At 35.8% G+C, this 18,343-nt stretch overlaps 1 protein-coding gene across 24 annotated transcripts in view; it reads right to left on the bottom strand.

Annotated features, from left to right (window-relative positions):
• The window catches only part of PHF21A (PHD finger protein 21A), a 197,798-nt gene that overhangs the window by 152,628 nt on the left and 26,827 nt on the right, over positions 1-18,343 (bottom strand). For 13 of the 24 annotated variants that reach the window (XM_033204610.1, XM_033204619.1, XM_033204612.1 and 10 more), the window contains 5 exons: positions 14,788-14,828; positions 13,059-13,170; positions 6,893-7,029; positions 1,575-1,607; positions 200-265 (listed from right to left, as the gene is read on the bottom strand). In XM_033204610.1, the coding sequence (XP_033060501.1) occupies positions 200-265; positions 1,575-1,607; positions 6,893-6,946 (153 nt within the window). In that variant the 5' untranslated portion in view covers positions 6,947-7,029; positions 13,059-13,170; positions 14,788-14,828. Of the gene's footprint in view, positions 1-199; positions 266-1,574; positions 1,608-6,892; positions 7,030-13,058; positions 13,186-14,787; positions 14,829-18,343 lie in introns of all 24 variants that reach the window. The other 11 variants (XM_033204622.1, XM_033204621.1, XM_033204614.1 and 8 more) reach the window with 2 other exon arrangements.

Below are 18,343 nucleotides of genomic sequence, written 5' to 3'. Positions count from 1 at the left end.
ACCCATGGGATACTCTAGAGACTGATTTCAACCAAAAATAAAAATAGATAAACAGAGCTCAAACAAAATTAAAACCAAGTCTGGCTGCCCACACTTATTTTCACACATGAGGAAAAATAGCAGTTCTCTTAGAAGCCTCGAGCAGACATATCTTTAGAACACAATGTTAAAAATATGCCCCCCTCCCCTTTTCCCCTACCTGTTTCTCACTCAAAGCTGTGATTTTGGCTTGGAGTTCATGAAGCTGTTTCTTTAAGTCAGCATTCTGATTGGAAAGAAAAAATATCTGTGAGAAAGATAGTTCATTTGTTAACAGAATAGTAGCAGGAAGACTATGCATACTGCATTACAAATGATGAAGCAACCTGAAGCATTCAGCCAATCAAATCTGTCATGCATTACACTGTAGCCATAATACCATCACCTAATGCACAGATCCTAAATATAGGCTCCTCTCACCGAAACAGGAGCAGCTCCTCTGCAACTGTTTTAAATTACACGAAGTTTTATATTTGAGCATCTTACACTGTAAGAGTACCTGTCCACTAAAATATTCTTATTCTTCATAGAAAGTATCCATTAACAGAAAACCCAAAGCTCCACTAATCACACAAAAGTAGGAAAATGGAGGTTATAAGTATGCATACACTACATGCTTTACAGCATTATCAACAAAGATAAGAGGTTTTTCCCCACTTGCCCTCTCCCTTATTTAGCAAAGTACATTTGTTATTTTAGCCTAGATCTGAAAAGCTGTCAGTACTGCAACTGCCTTAACACTACATCATTCAAATTAACACACTGACTACCAGGGCATTTTCTCAGTTCTAAAATTCTAGGAATCAAAAAAAGAATACTATTTTAGATGAGATACACTGAGCATGATTGCCTTTTACTAAAGTAGGCAAAAAATTCCAAAATTAAAGTTTTCAAATGCTTAATGTAGCAGGACAGCCTACTAGCAGACTGAACACCACCCCAATGAGAGACTGCTTTTACTTGATTTGTCTCACATACAATTATTTCAATTTACCCTGCTTGGTCTTCTGTCAGGGTTAGGGAACACATCCTCCCCATCTATTGAATTTGGTTTACTCCATGTGGACTTTTTTATTAGTGTATTTGACATAAGGCTTCTCCAATGAGATCACCCACAATGCTGTCCAACAAGTTACTGCCCTGCCCACCTCAGATTCTTCAGGTTAAGACAATTCTGTTACATGATCACCAATATTATGACAGAAAGCCTCAAAAACTCTGATTTTAAATAAGTGGGTTTATGGAAATGAATTTAAGCTATATGATGAGTATTAACTTAATATCTTTCTCCAAAATACTCAAACCAATTAATATAAAACCAAAATAATAGTAACAAAAATGAAATAATAGCTATATTAAAATAGAATGAATTTTTCTAAACCCTTAAAACCTGAAGATCAATGTATTAAAAATAATTGCTATTAGAAATGAAGTAATTCTTAAAAGTTAAGTACCATCTATATTTAAGTATTTTATGGTGATTTTATTTTAAATTATTTTTAAATTTAACAATTACATGAATAAAAATAGTTTACCTGTGGATCCTGCTTCATCTGAGCAACCAGTTTCTGGTAATAAAGAGAGAAAAAGAGCCATCAGTCTTACATATTAACTCTCTATGGCTAATCAGGTTTGGACCAAAAATTCTAGGATTTTAAGTTAACACAAAACAATGAGCAACACCACAATCAGAACAGACTAAAACCTTCTGTGATGCATGTAATAGGCTCAGGAGACACTTCCTTCAATAAAAAAATCAAACTTTATATTTGAAATGAAAAAGTGACTGATTTTTAAATCTGGACAGAGATGGGCGACAATGGCTTCCAAAAGGAATTTAAACAAGCTGGATGCTCCAAAAGCCAGACATCCCTTTCAAATGCTGTCAATGTCTGGAGTCCCAAACAGGGCCTGGAAAGAAGCTGGCCCCACACAAAACCGGCCTGTTTACATACAGAGCAAAGTACAGATTTGGCAGGTCTATTGGTTTGGTTCTTACCACTGAGGAAGCGTAGTGTCCCATGTGACTTTGCCACAGTCTTCTCTCAAGAAGGAGTTAGGTGCAGGGGATGACAAGTTCAGTGGGGCAGTGATGCTCAGTATTTGAGAACAAGGAAGTGCAGGAACAATACAAAATTCTATCTAACTCGATTCCTCTGGGAAAGAGAGTGCTACCCAATACTGAATGGAAAAGATCTTTACTAGGGAAAACAGAAGCCCAAACAAATAACAAAGAAAGAAAGAAAAATGAATGTCTTTTGACCTAACCCAACTTCTAAAATCATTGCTGCCCAAAGGTAACAATAACCATAGACAGAAGAATTTGAAGGATAAAGGAGCATCAGAAGTCCTAAAGTATCTGGGAATAAGCTATTACCCAAGTCAATTTTTCAGGTAATGGAAAAATTTGTCACTCTCTTTTGGTGACAAGGCACTTTTAAATTGTTCAGTTGTAAAATAAAACCTTTCTAAAATATACTATATATTTATCTAACTACTACTTTTTTTTTTTTTTTTTTTGAGACAGGGTCTTCCTCTGTCACCTAGGCTGGAGCACAGTGCTGTGATCATGGCTCACTGCAGCCTTAACTTCCTGGGCTTAAGTGAGCCTTCCACCTCAGCCTCCTGAGTAGCTAGGACCCCAAGTGCACACCAGCACACCTGGCTAATTTTTTAATTTTTTGTAGAGACAGGGTCTTGTTATGTTGCTCAGGCTGGTCTTGAACTCCTAGTCTCAAGGAATCCTCCCTCTTCAGCCTCCCAAAGTGCTGAGATTAAGGTGTGAGACACCACACCCACCCTAACTTCTTAAAAAGAAGAAAAAAAAATTTAAAAATCAAGCTTTTATTGATACTTAGAGGAATGATTATATTAATATACTAAACTATAAACAATAGGGTCCTTACAAAAAAGGTACCAAACTACAATGTTTTAAAGTTCTTAAACCCACACTGTAGTTTTCCAGTCCACTCCTTAATGTCAAGTAGTCAGCCAGAACATTTTGCTACTATTCTTTTTTTTTTTTTTAAAGATGGGATCTCGTTCTGTCACCGAGGCTGCAGTGCAGTGGCACAATCATAGGTCAATGCAGCCCCCAACTCCTGGGCTCCAGCAATCTTCTCACCTTATCCTCCCAAGTAGTTGGGACTACAGATGTGCATCAACATATCCAGGTCTGGTTTTTGTTTTTTGGTTTTTTAAAATATTTTTAAGAGATGAAGTCTCTCTGTGTAATGCAGGCTGGTCTCAAAATCCTGACTTCATGCGATCCTTCTGCCTCAGTCTCACAAGTAGCTTGGATTATAGGTTTGAACTATCAGGCTTGGCTAATTTTTATTTTTCAAATATTTTTAAGAGATGAGGTCTCACTATGTTATCCAAGCTGATCTCGAAATCCTGACCTCAAGCGATCCTCCCACCTCAGCCTCCTGAGTAGCTGAGATTATAGGCATAAGCCACCACATCCAGCTCGTGCTACTATTCTAACAACCCTGAAACCAGCTCAAATTTGCTGTTTCAGACCTGCTGTGTGGTACACTCACTGGACTAATTTTAAGACGAGGGAACAGGTTGTAATAATCTAAGAAATCCTCCTTTAGCAAAATGTATAATCTTTAGTGTATCACTTCAGACATTTATTCTAATTGGTCAAGTCTTTCTCCCTGGTGCTAAGACACGTTTTAGATAACTGAGGTTGCCAACCATGTGACCTCCAAATACATAAGGTATGTGTCACTATATTCTACTTCATATTTAATAGTAGTAGCTCTTCTATATCCTAGTCTTAATCTACAAAACAGAAACAATACATATTCCAAGAGTTTAAGGGAATTGAAACACAAGGTTTTATACATATACATTTTTACATTAATGCTAGCCACACTCGTCAATGAAAAAAGCTCTTGATTTTCCTTTTTGATTTGGTTACCAGAGGGTTGGCTACTACGCTGTTACCTTTTAAAAGCTGAAAAAGGTTTTCTTCCAGACACCGGAATTTAAAAATTCACTAATAAGTACATGAAGTCTTCACCTCTAAAGGAAATAAATAAGCCAACTTTTCTATCTCTAAGCAGTTAAACTGCATTCTAGACAATCAGGGGTAGGACAGGACGAGCTGGGCAACTTACTGGACCATCCAAATCCCTAGTAACTTTAAGCTGACATCATGTTAACAAAGTTAAGTTACTTTCCACAAGAATGCGGCAATGTTTCTTGAGGATATACTTTATGCCAAAGGTAAGCAGAACAACCCATAGGCCAAATCTGGCCCACCACTGTTTTTGCAAATAAAGTTTTATGGAAAAAAGTCATATTCATTCATTTATATATTGTCCGTGGCTGTTTTGTACGTGCAACTGCAGAGCATAGTAGTTGTGACAGAGACCATAAATTATCCGCAAAGCCAGAAATATTTTACTATGTGTCCCTTTTCAAAAAAATTTGCTAACCTCTGTTTTATACTATTCTCCATTCCATATGGAGTAAATACCCTGAAAATTTAAATGTGATTTTCATCAAATCTAAATAAGGTCAAAGAAAGGAGGAGGAGAAAAGATAATTTCCCCAAAAAGATGAGATGTCCATCACAGGACATTATTACTTAACTATGTATTGAACATCAACTATGTGTACATTGCTACTTTCATAACTATCTCCCCATTCGTAACAGAAACACAAAGAATAAAAATATGCTTTAACTACAGCAATACCAGGTAGTTTCAGAACACATTTTCTATCCAGTAAGGTCAATTTCAGCCCTAATCTCATTCCCTAGCTGGAAATGCAACCAAGGGTGGCTTTTGTCCCAATATTTAGTCAAATGTATGTTCTGGCTTTGGTCTCAGCCTAGTAACCAACACCCCTACCTTGATGTCATTTCTGGCATGCCTCAATTTGTCATGATCAATGATTGTGTAGGTGACACCATATAAATTATTTTTCCAAAAATAGTAAAGTATTACAGATATAACTGGAGTGAAATATATGCTTCCTCTGTTAAAATATTATTGGCATATAAATAAATGTTTATTATCACACAAACAAAATGTTGTATAAATAAAGGATGAATATAAAAGCTATTAATTTTATGCTCAAAGCTGACAGTTAATATGAATAGTAAGAGAGTGTTTAGAATAACTTTAGGAACTATATCTCTTTTGAGTCAACAAATGTAAATTTAAAATTTTAATTAGATTTAAAACAGAATAATAAATATTAAGTATTTTCATAATTGTGATGTTTATAAAATTGGTATGCTTGAATTCAGAATATGAAACAAAATATTTAGTAATTAACTTCAATTAATTTAGGTCATGAGCCTTTCAAGAAAGGATTATTTGGGAGACTTGCTCATATCTTGTGAGGAGGAACTAAAGCAGAATGTTAACTTTGCCATCTCAATACTTCCTTAGAGGAGGAAAATCTCCAAAAATCACACACAACATCATAAAATTAATCTTGATCCACATAAATTTCAGATTGATTACTGTACTCCCAAAATTCATTCTATGATGATGTCAGCTTTGAACCAAATGTAAATTAAATTTTTATCACTTGCCATTCAGCCAAACTGGGTATTCAACACACCTCTATGTTAAACTAGTTTCACTCAGAAAAAGACAAGCTTGTTTTTGTAACAAATTTCTGCTCTCCTCAGTCAGTACCAGAAGCAAAGTTAAAAAAAAGAAAAAAAAGTACACAGCTTATTGCCTACTTAAAGAAGCCCACGTGCACAGGGCCAACTCTGCAGCGGAACAAGAGTTTAACGAGATCCGGAGCAGCAGCAGGGATTTCTGAACAGGTGCTTTTGAAGCTTCCTTTAAGTTCTCACCCACACTAATTCTGAGCAATGTGCAAATCTAGTAGTTATCAAAGGCCCAAGATATTCTCCCAATGATTTCAAAAGTTAATGTTACCTTAGACTACTCAGATAAACAAAGGAAACTATACCTAAGAACAAACACCTTTATAAAGTAGTTTTACTTATCCTTCTCTGCGCTCCCATATCCCCAATTGTTACAAATTCAAAAGTAGTCAATGCATCATCCTTTACCACTTTTGAGTACCAAGGATTAGATACATGCATGTGTATGTGTGTCTTCAGCCTGATGTCCAGCTAAAGTCTAGAAAGATATAAAACAATGATACTCTGTTTACATAACAAATTTTAAATGTAATTATTTAAAGATAGCTTTTTGTCTTGATTGTAGTTATGTGTGTTTACTTTTATATATTCATATATAAATTATATTTTGTATTTTAATATTTTATTATTATATGCATAAAATATATTGTTTTACAAATGTATTTAAAATATATTTTATTTATATATACATTTTTATAGTTACTTTAAATGTTTGTTTAGTCTGGGTATCTGAGGTAAAATATAAGAATTGTAAAATCTGAAATTTAAACATCTGTGAAGATAATCACATTTTCTTTAAGAAACATTGGAATCAACGCATAAAGCTGAGTCATATGATCTGTAAAAACTTTAGTACATATGGTAGTTGAGTTAGACATGTTGTTATTTAAAACATGCAAGTTAAATCACATGAATAAAGTCCTTCAGATGAACCAAAAAGCAGAAAAAAGATTTCTTTCTTTTTTGTTAACACCTTTGGTATATGAAAAAAATCTTTTCAGTGCTTTTCTCTAGAAAGGAAGTCAGGAATACTTTCTTTAAGTTCTTAAAAGTAGTATCTATGACTTTGCTGAGTAGTGATAAAAGGCAAACGACATGACTCTTGGACAAAATTGTCTTAAAGCTTATTAAAAACTGTACTAAAGACCAGAGATGGGCTTGTTTACTAATCTTAACAACAATGTGGGAGAAGCCAATAATACAACATACCTGGTGAACCTGAATTTCCACTTTAAGAGCCTCCTGTAGAGTCTGCAACTCCATCCTCTACCTTCTCCACTTTCTCTGCTAATTCTATAGTTTCTTCAGCCTCTGTTTAAAGTAACAATCTCCTCTTCTCACTGCAGCTGTAAAGATCGTAAAATGTTTTGGATCATTACATTTGGAACAAATATAATATTTATGTCAAATAAATTATGTTAGTAAAAAAATATCTGATTATCTAACGCAGGGCAAGAAATTTCCCAAAGAGACTTTTTTCCCCAAAAACAATTCTTCAAGTATTCCTCTAAAGAACACTTCAAATAACTAAGAAATGAAAAACAAAAAAAAGGGTTTAATCTGGTCATGGAAACATCTAAGCATCCACTACATGCTCAGCACTGTGTTAATCACTACATACTGAGGATACAGAGCTGAATAAGATCACTTCTGCCTTCAATGAGACTATAACCATTCAGGACACACTGTCCTCAGAAAGAGACATATAACAACAGTATCACACATTTTTAAACTTCACACAGAGTGGACTGGAGAGTTCGGGGTTTCTCAGAGGTTAACGAATGCCAGGGTAGTTTCATTTGGATGGGTTCTCATTCTACATAAAAAATAGAGAAACTCAAAATGGGGAAATTCTGGTATAACTTAAACATTTACATTTAACAAATTAATACTCAACACAGACAAATACAATGCAATATAACTGTGCTATCACAAAGTTATGATGTGGATATTTTAAAATCTATCGTGTGTAACTTGAGGTAGTCTAGTAATGGAACACACATCTAGCTTTACAATGAAAATCATCTTTCAAGCTTGCCAGTCATCTCTTTGACTATACATATGCTGGCAAGTGGAGATAATGTCAAAAGTCTAAATCTGTTCATGTGACACCCTTTACCTTCCTATCCTCCAATCATCACTACTCTAATTTAAATTATTTCAATGGCTAATTTATCCTTTATTATTTTTTTTCCATTCTTGAATGTGGCCTTAGACATTATTTTAGTACTCTGCCAAAGCAAAAGTCTGTTTTTGCCTGAATAAATTTAACTTCAAATTTCTTTTCTTCTTTGCACCTATAAAACTTGTAGCTAGAGCAGCTTTTTAGCATTCATATAAAATGGGGAAGAGAACAATCAGAAAGTTAGAGGAACCACTACTCCTTAAACCAATACAGTAAGATTCATGATCTTCATACTTCTAAATATTATTTACCTATGGGTAAAGTCTATATTCAACGTAAGTTTTCTAAGAGCCCTTTGAAAACTGTTTTAACAGAGTTATAATGGAATCATTAACTAGGGAATATATTCCTGTGAATATGAGTTTTCATTATATTTGCTTATTCTCATTAGGCATAAAACATCAGCAGAAATCTCTCTCTTAGGGCTTATATACTAGATTATACAACATCAAAATACTCAAACCTAAGAAAAAATAAATTCCAAAAGTGCAAAATTCCTTTAAATTCACATTTGCAAACGACAGGAAAAGTTTACTATATAATGATAATGTTAACCAAAACATTTTAAAAGGCAGTATATTTAGCGGAGATATTAATAATTTAGAAAGGGAAACATACTGTGGTGAACAAATTTAGGTAGTTTTAGCTACTTTCAGCTCACTGCAAGCTCTGCCTCCCGGGTTTACGCCAGTCTCCTGCCTCAGCCTCCGAGTAGCTGGGACTACAGGCGCCCGCCACGTCGCCCGGCTAGTTTTTTGTATTTTTTAGTAGAGACGGGGTTTCACCGTGTTAGCCAGGATGGTCTCGATCTCCTAACCTCGTGATCCGCCCGTCTCGGCCTCCCAAAGTGCTGGGATTACAGGCTTGAGCCACCGCGCCCGGCCACTACTATTTTTTAAAATAGATTTGGAATGATAACCAATCAGTCAATATCAGAATCATTAAGTCACTAAGACCAAGATTTTTGTTATCATGTAAGCTTACTCTAACTGCAATACTAAAGTTAAAACTACACAGCCACTTTAAATACCAAAATAATCTCCCTACTCAAATTCTTGACTTATATATTACAGTTCTTGAAAACAACACTTGGTTTTAATTTTTACAAGGCTCTACCAGAAAATGTGTCTAAAATGATTCCTTATAATTTCTGTCAAGAATCACTTTGAAGATGAAGAGGTATTTTTCAAATATTCATACTTCATTCTACTGATAGTAACATAAAACCATAGTTCAACTCAATTTACATAAACTCTGGAAATGAATGGCAGGTTAAAACATGAAGAACTTACATTACATGACAAAGGGCTAATATAGTTTATATATTTAGGGCCCTCACAAATTGGTAACAAAAATCTATGAAAAAACAATTTACAGAAGAAATAAGAATGACCAACAAACATGAAGAACTTCCATCATCAATCAAGACACAGAAATATAATTAAGATTATACGCTTTGTCTATCAAACTGAAGACCTATAAAATAATAATACTCTGAGCTGTCTAGAATTTGTGTCAGGTGCCACTTTATAATTTGCTGATGGTTATCTCTAGGTAGTAGCACTGACAATTATTTACTTTCTTCTTTTTCGGGTATTGATATTTTCAAAATTTTCCATAAAAAATATGCACATCTTTTTAAACAAGAAAACATTAACCAAGGATTTGTAGATAAAGCATCAGAAAATGTTATACTATCAAACAAAATGCTCAGGAAAAGAAAAAGTTAAAACCAGGGTTTAACCTGAAGACTGTAAATGTCAAAGAGTGCCTCGCACAATAATAAGCCTGCAACTCAAGTTAATGAGGAGCTGATGGCTTTTACTTTTTCCATCAGATTGTTGTCTGCTTCTTAGAGATACACAAAGGCATGAAGTTTTATTCAGCAAGGACTCTGAATGCCAATTACTGATTTTATTTCAAAATAAAAATGAAGGGTTAAAAAAGTTAGGACTAGTTGTAGAAAAACATATGAAGGATTAGAAGATTCATATGAAATTCTTTTTCTTTTCTTCAGAAAGGTCTCTTTCTGGATAGTAATTTTAAGAGATTGGTCTGTGCAGAAAGAAACAAACTATAGACATGTATCTATAGTTTACAAAAACAAGGCAGGTCCAAGTTGAATCTTGTTTTTTTAATTTTATTTTTTCTTGTAGAGAAGAGGTCTCATATGTTGCCCAGGCTGGTTACGAATACATGCTGAATCTTTTGAAAAAATTTTTTTCCTGAGACAGGGTCTCACTGTGTCACCCAGGCTGAAGTGTAGTGGTGCGATCACAGCTCATTGCAGCCTCAACTTGCTGGGCTCAAATGATCCTCCTGCCTCAGCCTCTTGAGGAGCTGTGACTACAGGTGTGCCCACCACACCCAGGTGATTTTTGTACTTTTTTGTAGTGACAGGGTTTCGCCATGTTGCCCAGGCTGGTCTTGAGCTCCTGGGCTAAAGTGATCCATCCACCTTCAGCCTCCCAAAGTATGCGATTACAGGTGTGAGCCACTACACCCAGCCGAAAAAATACTTGAAGTCTTGGACATCTCATGCAGTCATCATCTGAACACCACTGGGAGGCAGTTTATAGCATCAAAAGAATTATTTGCTACATTTGTAAAAGATGATTTAACGTATTTTGACCAATTCTAACAAGCTACAAATAATAAATCAGTTGCTGCAAGGTGAATACCATCAGACTCACAAGATGGTAACACACTGTATTCCAGCATAATGAATGACTCTAACCATCCAACAGTTCTACAAGTCACTATCAGCAAGGTCACTTGCCTAGCCCAAAATACTAGCATATGCAATCTTCCAAACTGTACACGTCAAACCATTCTGATACCTAATGGCCTCTAACCTTCCAATAACAACAACAACAACAAAAACATAAAACCAAACACACAAACCAAACAAAAACAATAATCAAATCCCACTAAAAAGGTCAGTCATGATATCTGGAAAGCACATTCACCACCCCAAAAACCAAAAATGCTAATTCTACTTACTCACTGTGTGACTACTCTCATCCTCGGGGTTTGTTTGTTTGCTTGTAAATCAGGAAAATGGAAACAATATCACCTACTTCATAAGACTGTTGTGGTTTAAATAAGGCAAAATTATATGAAAAGCCTTTTGCAAACTGTAAAGTTTTATGATGGTTTTAAAACACTTAATTCTTTTCTCTATACAGAACTTTTAATAAAACTTCTCTACATAGCATATATCTACATGACTGTAGCCTTTTATGTTCTCAAATTCTCTGTGGAGGTTCTTCTATTTCTCTGGGTATACTTCTGCTTGAAGGTATGTGACCTGCAATTATTTTATTATGATTCTAATAACTGGTAGGAAAGCTATAACTCTGATTTGGATGTTACTGAGTTGACAGAAACATTTTTCCAATCAAAACTTGACTCATCAACCAACGTTTCTTTAACAAGTCCATGCCAGTGTGCCCCCAAACTGTCCCTAAAAAGGACAACTCCATGTTCTCTATACCATGCATTTATTTGATGTGAAACTCCTCTGCTTTTTAATCTATATTCTCAGACACAATGTTTAAAGTAGGTTTAATTCATTTTCTTACATAGGAAGAAGTAGAAGGTCTTGACAGATCTATATATCTTTACTTCTTGTCCCACGCTTAATATTTGAATATCAGGTTTCAATTTGTACAAAATACGTACTTCTTACTATGTATCTAACACGTAGGGAGATAAAATAATATCTTTATTAGCGGTAGTGCTAAAATTACCATGAATGCTAAAAATAATAAAATTCTTGGCTGGGCGCAGTGGCTCACACCTGTAATCCCAGCACTTTGGGAAGCCAAGGCGGGCGGATCACAAGGTCAGGAGATCGAGACCATCCTGGTGAACACGATGAAACCCCGTCTCTACTAAAAATACAAAAAAATTAGCCGGGCATGGTGGTGGACGCCTGTAGTCCCAGCTTCTCGGGAGGCTGAGGCAGGAGAATGGCATGAACCCGGGAGGCGGTGGAGCTTGCAGTGAGCGGAGATAGCACCACTGCACTCCAGCCTGGGCGACAGAGTGAGACTTCATCTCAAAAAATAAATAAATAAATAAAATTATTTTAATACTATTTATGAAAACGTTAATATTTATTAACATGAATCAATACAAATGACAACATTAAAAAACATAATATAATGTCTATTTTCTTATCATTTAGCAAATTTTCAACACATCTTGATTTATTTTCATCACGGTGTTTCTTTTATGACACTACACAGGTGAACAGAAAATACTACTGCACAAAGCGCTTGGCAACCCTGATTTTAGAGGCAAACCCTCTGAATCTGGTAAGGTTACTATGTTCAAATCCCAGTACGACAGCTGTTGACAAATACCTCCTTAGCTTGTTGAATATTTCCATACTATTAAATTATATTTAATAATGTTGTTTCCTATTAAATTAAATAAAAAAATATATATGCATATATATCATTACATTTATGATATTTAAATATCTGAATGTATGTGAGTATAAAGTATCTTTCTCATCTCTGTTTGTTTTGGAGGGGGTTGGGGGCAGGTCCTCACTTTTTAAAAAAGGAATCTCTACACAGGTCATACCTCCACTGCAATGTGCAGGCTATTATGGTGCCTCGGGCCAGGCCGGGGTTCCCCACAGCACCCTCCTTCACAAGTCTATGTAGTGTCCTGGACCCCTCCCTACCATCATCAGTGCTCAGCCCAATATACAGTTTCTACCTCTGCTTCCTGGGGTCCAGGCTGTCTGCACACACACATTCTTCTATTTCCTAACTTTCTTGACGAAAATTAAGCATGTCTACTAAATTATCCCAACCACATCCAACAAAAGGAAAAGTAAGTAAATTTTAAAATACACAGATATTGAAAATGGAGGAGGCTGGGGAGTAGGGTATGAGAGCATAGTGACAATGAGGCCAAGGTTTTAGAACTAGTTGTCACATTTACCAGAATGTTATTAATACTTAATGACTATTTTTTAAAAACTGTCCAGACAAGCCTGGCCAGAATCTTACAAATATATACCACACAAAGGATAACGCAAGTGGGTGTGGTAGTCTCAGTATAACCAATAAATACTTAATAGAAGTGGAAGTTATGGGAGATAGACTTCAGATCAATATAAGGAAAAGGAAGAACTAAGGATAAGAGTTGTACAAAAAAGGAATGGGTTACCTTATGAGGTAGTGGGCTCCCTGTCATTAGAAGTATTCAAGAATGCTGCATATCATATCCCCCTCTTGGAGATTCACAATGCACATTAGCATATTAAAGGTTCTGAGAAGTCCTGCAGTAAAGAAACCTGTTTAACTTTGTTTAATGCAGCATTTCCCAAATTATTTGACCACAGAACCCTTTTCCCACCCCCACCCCACCTCAATAATACATATTTTCTGTGGAAGTAGAATTCCTCAGAATACATTATAGAAGATGAGCTACATTTTTAAAAAATGTGGTATTCAATATGTACCTGAATAACAACCCGCCAGGGATCTAGAAGAAACTGCCACACAAGGTAAAATATTGGAGAAGGCCCTTAACTCATTTATACCTAGTGTTCCATTATTGGAACACTAAGCTTGTGGGAGTTATTTATATCCTACTGCTCAAGGTCATCGCCAAGGTCTGATTTTTCACAAAAAAATTTGCAATCTCTGGTATAAATGGGTTAAGGTCCCTTCTCTAAAATTGTATCCCATGTCAAAGTAAAGAGCTATAGGATCTTGATTATTTATTTTAAAAGGTTTAAGGAGAGAAAGGCTAGTAGAATAAAAAGGTAGTAAATGCAAGGATTAACTAGTACAAGTGCCTCCATGAAACATGTTCAAATCCCAGTCCCCAAAAGGAAGAGAGACACCACAAGTACCATAAACTATCAAAAGGAAACCTTGGCCAAATATCTGCTATATCTACTCTACCCACCAAGTTAATTACTATTTGAGAGAGAGGATTTAAATTTTTTTTTTTTAAAAGTAGTAGTCTTGCATTAGGTGACTACCCTATTCCAGCTATCTTGTTTGAGTTTAATTTTTTTCATAATACATACTCTCCTAATAAAGTTAATATTTGTTTGATGGTGAGTCACTAGATTGCCCTGTGCATTCAAAGAAATGTTTAAGAGTGATGAACAGCCATTAAAAAAATCTACCAAAGTAGATACTAGGAAAAAATGTTCGCCTATATGCCCCACATGATTACATTTCTCTCTCTCTTTTTATTTTTCCTTTTGAAGAATTATATAAAAGAACACACGCTAAAAATGTACTATCAGATATGAGGCTAACTAATCCAATATTAAGTTTAAGAATGTAAATAAACACTAGTCCCAAATTTCAAAGTCAAGTTTCCACAGTTAAATTAACCTAAGCCATTTTGCACATATACTAAGGCCATCAAATATAACAACATATTAAGTAACAGAAAACACTACAGGAATCTTAATCTTCTTTTTTTTTTAAGAGATGAGGGTCTTGTTTTGTTGCCCAAGCTGAACTTGAACTGGCTCAAGCCATCCTCCTGCCTCAGCTTCCTGAGTAACTGGGGCTATAGGCACACACCATTGGGCCTGGCTAGGAATCTGAACTTTTGAATTTCTTGACTTTTGAATTCTCAACTCGAACCATTGCATTAAGGACATTTTTGGAAAAACAGGACTTTTACATTTTAACAGGTTATCGAATGATGGAACGTGCAGGCCTAGTTGTATTAGCAGAAACACAAATGCATTTGAAATATAGCTACGTGAAATTAAGACAGTTCATTTCCACTTAGTGTAAACAGCAAAGCCCCATTTCTGAGAGAGAGCATTTGTGGGGGAAAAAAAAAAAAAAATCACAATATTTGAATTCTTATCCAGCTAGCATCAGGATCAGGCATACTATGTCTACCTAGTGAAAGTACTTACCAATTTTGGGGAAACTGGCTCTCCTTCAGCAATCTAGCCCCCTATAACAGAAGAACAGGAAAATGGAATTAGACAACACACACATATTTATGACATGTCATTAAAAGTTGAAGACTCAAAGATTTCTGATTTTAAGAAGAAAAAAACAAAACACATACAAGTTTCCAAAGTTTTAAAACCCAAAAGAAAAAAAGAGAAGCAATAGGTAACTTTTACAAAGCAAAGAAAGAACTCAAGAGCAGTTAAATCACTACTTTTCCACAGTTTTTCAAGACAAGGAAAAGTAAGTAGTTGATAATTTTCCTTTCGTAAGAGACATATAGAAATGAAATGCACCTCATTTAAATAACATACAACTACTCCTTCATCACCAACAAGTGACCTCTACTATCAGTTGTTTTACATTAACAAATTAAGCTAACATCACTAGTTCTTAGTTTGGTCCTCATAAAAGGCATTTTCTTCAATTAATCTTGAAATGTACTTGCCTTATGTAAGGCTTTAAAATCACAGCATTTTATAATAATGTATAGTCAGAATTTTAACTAAACTTTTCTTCACATTCTTAGATGTGTCTCACTTTTTTTTTTTTTTTTTTGAGACAGAGTCTTACTCTGTTGTCCAGGCTCAAGTGCAGTGGCACAGTCACAGCTCACTGCAGCCTCAACCTCCCAGCCTCAAGCAATCCTCCCACCTCAGCCTCCTGAATAGCTGGGACTACAAGTGTGCCACCATGCCTGGCTATTACTTTATTTTTTTGTAGAGTCAGGCCTCACTATGTTGCCCAAGCTGGTATCAAACCCCTGGACTCGAGCAATCCTCCCCACCTCAACCTCCCAAAGTGCTGGGATTACAGGTGTGAGCCACTGTGCCTGGCCACGTCTTACCACTTTAGATTGTAAACCACATACACAAAAGCTGTTTGTTTCCATGCCACATATCTAATCAGTGATAAAGCTAGAAAGAAAATTTACGTTTTGGGATCCCAATCCAATATTAGGAAAACAAAAATTAAAACTTTTCCCTTAATATTTTAATATTTAATTATTTAAACTCCACTATGCTACGCTCTAAAACTACATGTCTTCCTTTTGCCTTAAATATGGTGTTTGTTGACTGATATTACCCCAATAGTGTCTCATTTCTTCAGGGAATATTTCAAAAGAGCTTCATGTCTCTCAGATTGTAAATCTTTGTTTAATCATGTACAGTTATGCCAAACATACAATAAAATTATTTGAAAGGGCCCCAGTTCATACAGTTAGCATTCATTTCCAAAAGAAAGTAATGTGCTATTCTATTCTGCCTTTTCTTTAGCAGCTGTCCTTTTTAAATTTCTCAGGCCCATGCAAATAACAATTTTAATCACAAAGGTTAGGATGACTCCCAACCAAAAGTGACATCATGCAACAATCTGTACAACAATGCAGCTATTAAAAAGGGGATTCTTAACACTACTGATATCTATAGGATTCTATGCCACTCAAAAGGTTGCCTGAAACAGTACCAGGCACATAGTAAGTGCTCAATAAATGTTTGTTAAATCAATGAATTGACTAAATTGACACTTAAGCTGTCTGTTGAGGGCTTATCTTCCCTATTAGGGCTTTCATGTTAGCTCCTTCAGGCTGGCGATAATTTCTTATGTATTGATTTCCAGCAGCATTATTTGTTAAATGAATGACTTTCTGGAACTGTTTTCATCCACGTTGTTGGATTAGGAAGTAAAATATTACCACTTTAAAATATAATAAAAATGAAAAGACTGATAAATTGGGCAAAATTAAAATTAAGAACTTCTGTTCATCAAAAACACACCATTAAGAAAGTGAAAAGATAAACCACAGAATTGGAGGTGATAATTATAGTATATATAATCAACACAGGCTTATACCCAGAATATATAAAATATGTTGAAATTCAAAGTGATGAGGATGGGACTGGGATTTTAACTTATAGAGCATTTGAGAAAGTATTAATAAATGCTGCTGAAAAGGCATATTCAACAAAAGGCAGCACAATGTACATATGCCTTATCTCCAAGGCATTTTCTCCAAAAATGAGTAGTATGGCCAATCCTAAACTGATAAAAGAATTTTGCCATGATATCCTGAAATCATGATGTCATGAAACTGCTCATAAGACTACTTGTAGGGACTGCAGAAATCGCATAGAAAATCAAAGCCAGAGAAGTTAAGTGATTTCCCCAAAGGTCACTCAGCTAGCTGATAGTGAAGCTGGAGAAGAGCTTACAGGCTCGAGATTCCTTGACTGAGCTAATTTTCCACTAGACCTTACTTTTTCTTAACCCGCTGCAGCAGTTACTCTTCTAAAAAACAAACTACAATAAACACTAGCAAAATATTTTTGGAGAAGTCTGCACATAAAGTTTTAAAGGAAAATCACATAAGTAAGCCATCTAGGGCAAGTCTGAAAACATGAAATCCTGGCCGGGCACAGGGGCTCATGCCTGTAATCCCAGCACTTTGGGAGGCCAAAGCGGGCAGATCATGAGGTCAGGAGATCGAGATCATCCTGGCCAACATGGTAAACAATAATTATTTAGTAGAAGTCACTACTAACACTACAAAAAAAAAAAAAAATTAGCTGGGTATGGTCCAGGTGCACACCTGTAATCCCAGCTACTTGGGAGACTGAGGCAGGAGAATCCCTTGAACCTGGGAGGCAGAGATTGTAATGAACTGAGATCGCACCACTACACAGTACACTCCAGCCTGGCGACAGAGTGAGTCTCCATCCTCCCCCCGACAAAAAAAGAAAAAAAAAAAAAAAACCATGAAATCCTTTAAACCTAAGGGATCCCCATGAATGGCTTCAGAGGGGTCTGTCAACTCCTTCATACTATATGCTAAATTCTATACATATCAGCAGAGGTACAGTTTTCTTGGAAGAGGGTCCATGGCTTTCATTGGTTTCACAATGAGATTCACATACCCAAGAAGAGGAAATTATTTTTAGACTAATAATTCTTAAACACTGTGCACATGAGAAATCCCAAAGTGTTTCTTCTTAACATTGCATATTAATTGACTACCATTTGGAAATTGACAAAAAAAAAAAAGAAAAGAAAATATTTTATTTCTTTTTTTTTTTTTTTTTTTGAGACGGAGTCTCGCTCTGCCGCCCAGGCTGGAGTGCAGTGGCCGGATCTCAGCTCACTGCAAGCTCCGCCTCCCGGGTTCATGCCATTCTCCTGCCTCAGCCTCCCGAGTAGCTGGGACTATAGGCGCCCGCCACCTCGCCCGGCTAGTTTTTTGTATTTTTAGTAGAGACGGGGTTTCACGGTGTTAGCCAGGATGGTCTCGATCTCCTGACCTCGTGATCCGCCCGTCTCGGCCTCCCAAAGTGCTGGGATTACAGGCTTGAGCCACCGCGCCTGGCCGAAAATATTTTATTTCTATAATTTAAGAAGACTGAGCAGCAAAACGCAACATCTATACACACAGTTGTGCTTTTTACACTATCCATATGTAAAACATATTTAAGTCTGAAATTCAAGTTTGATTTCTTCATGTTAAGCTGGTTAAAAGCCATT

This window comes from Trachypithecus francoisi, unplaced genomic scaffold (assembly GCF_009764315.1).
Source record: "Trachypithecus francoisi isolate TF-2019V2 unplaced genomic scaffold, Tfra_2.0 Lachesis_group8, whole genome shotgun sequence".
Lineage (NCBI taxonomy): Eukaryota > Metazoa > Chordata > Mammalia > Primates > Cercopithecidae > Trachypithecus > Trachypithecus francoisi.
Note: the sequence above shows the minus strand (reverse complement) of the source record. Positions and strands in the feature narration are given on the sequence as shown.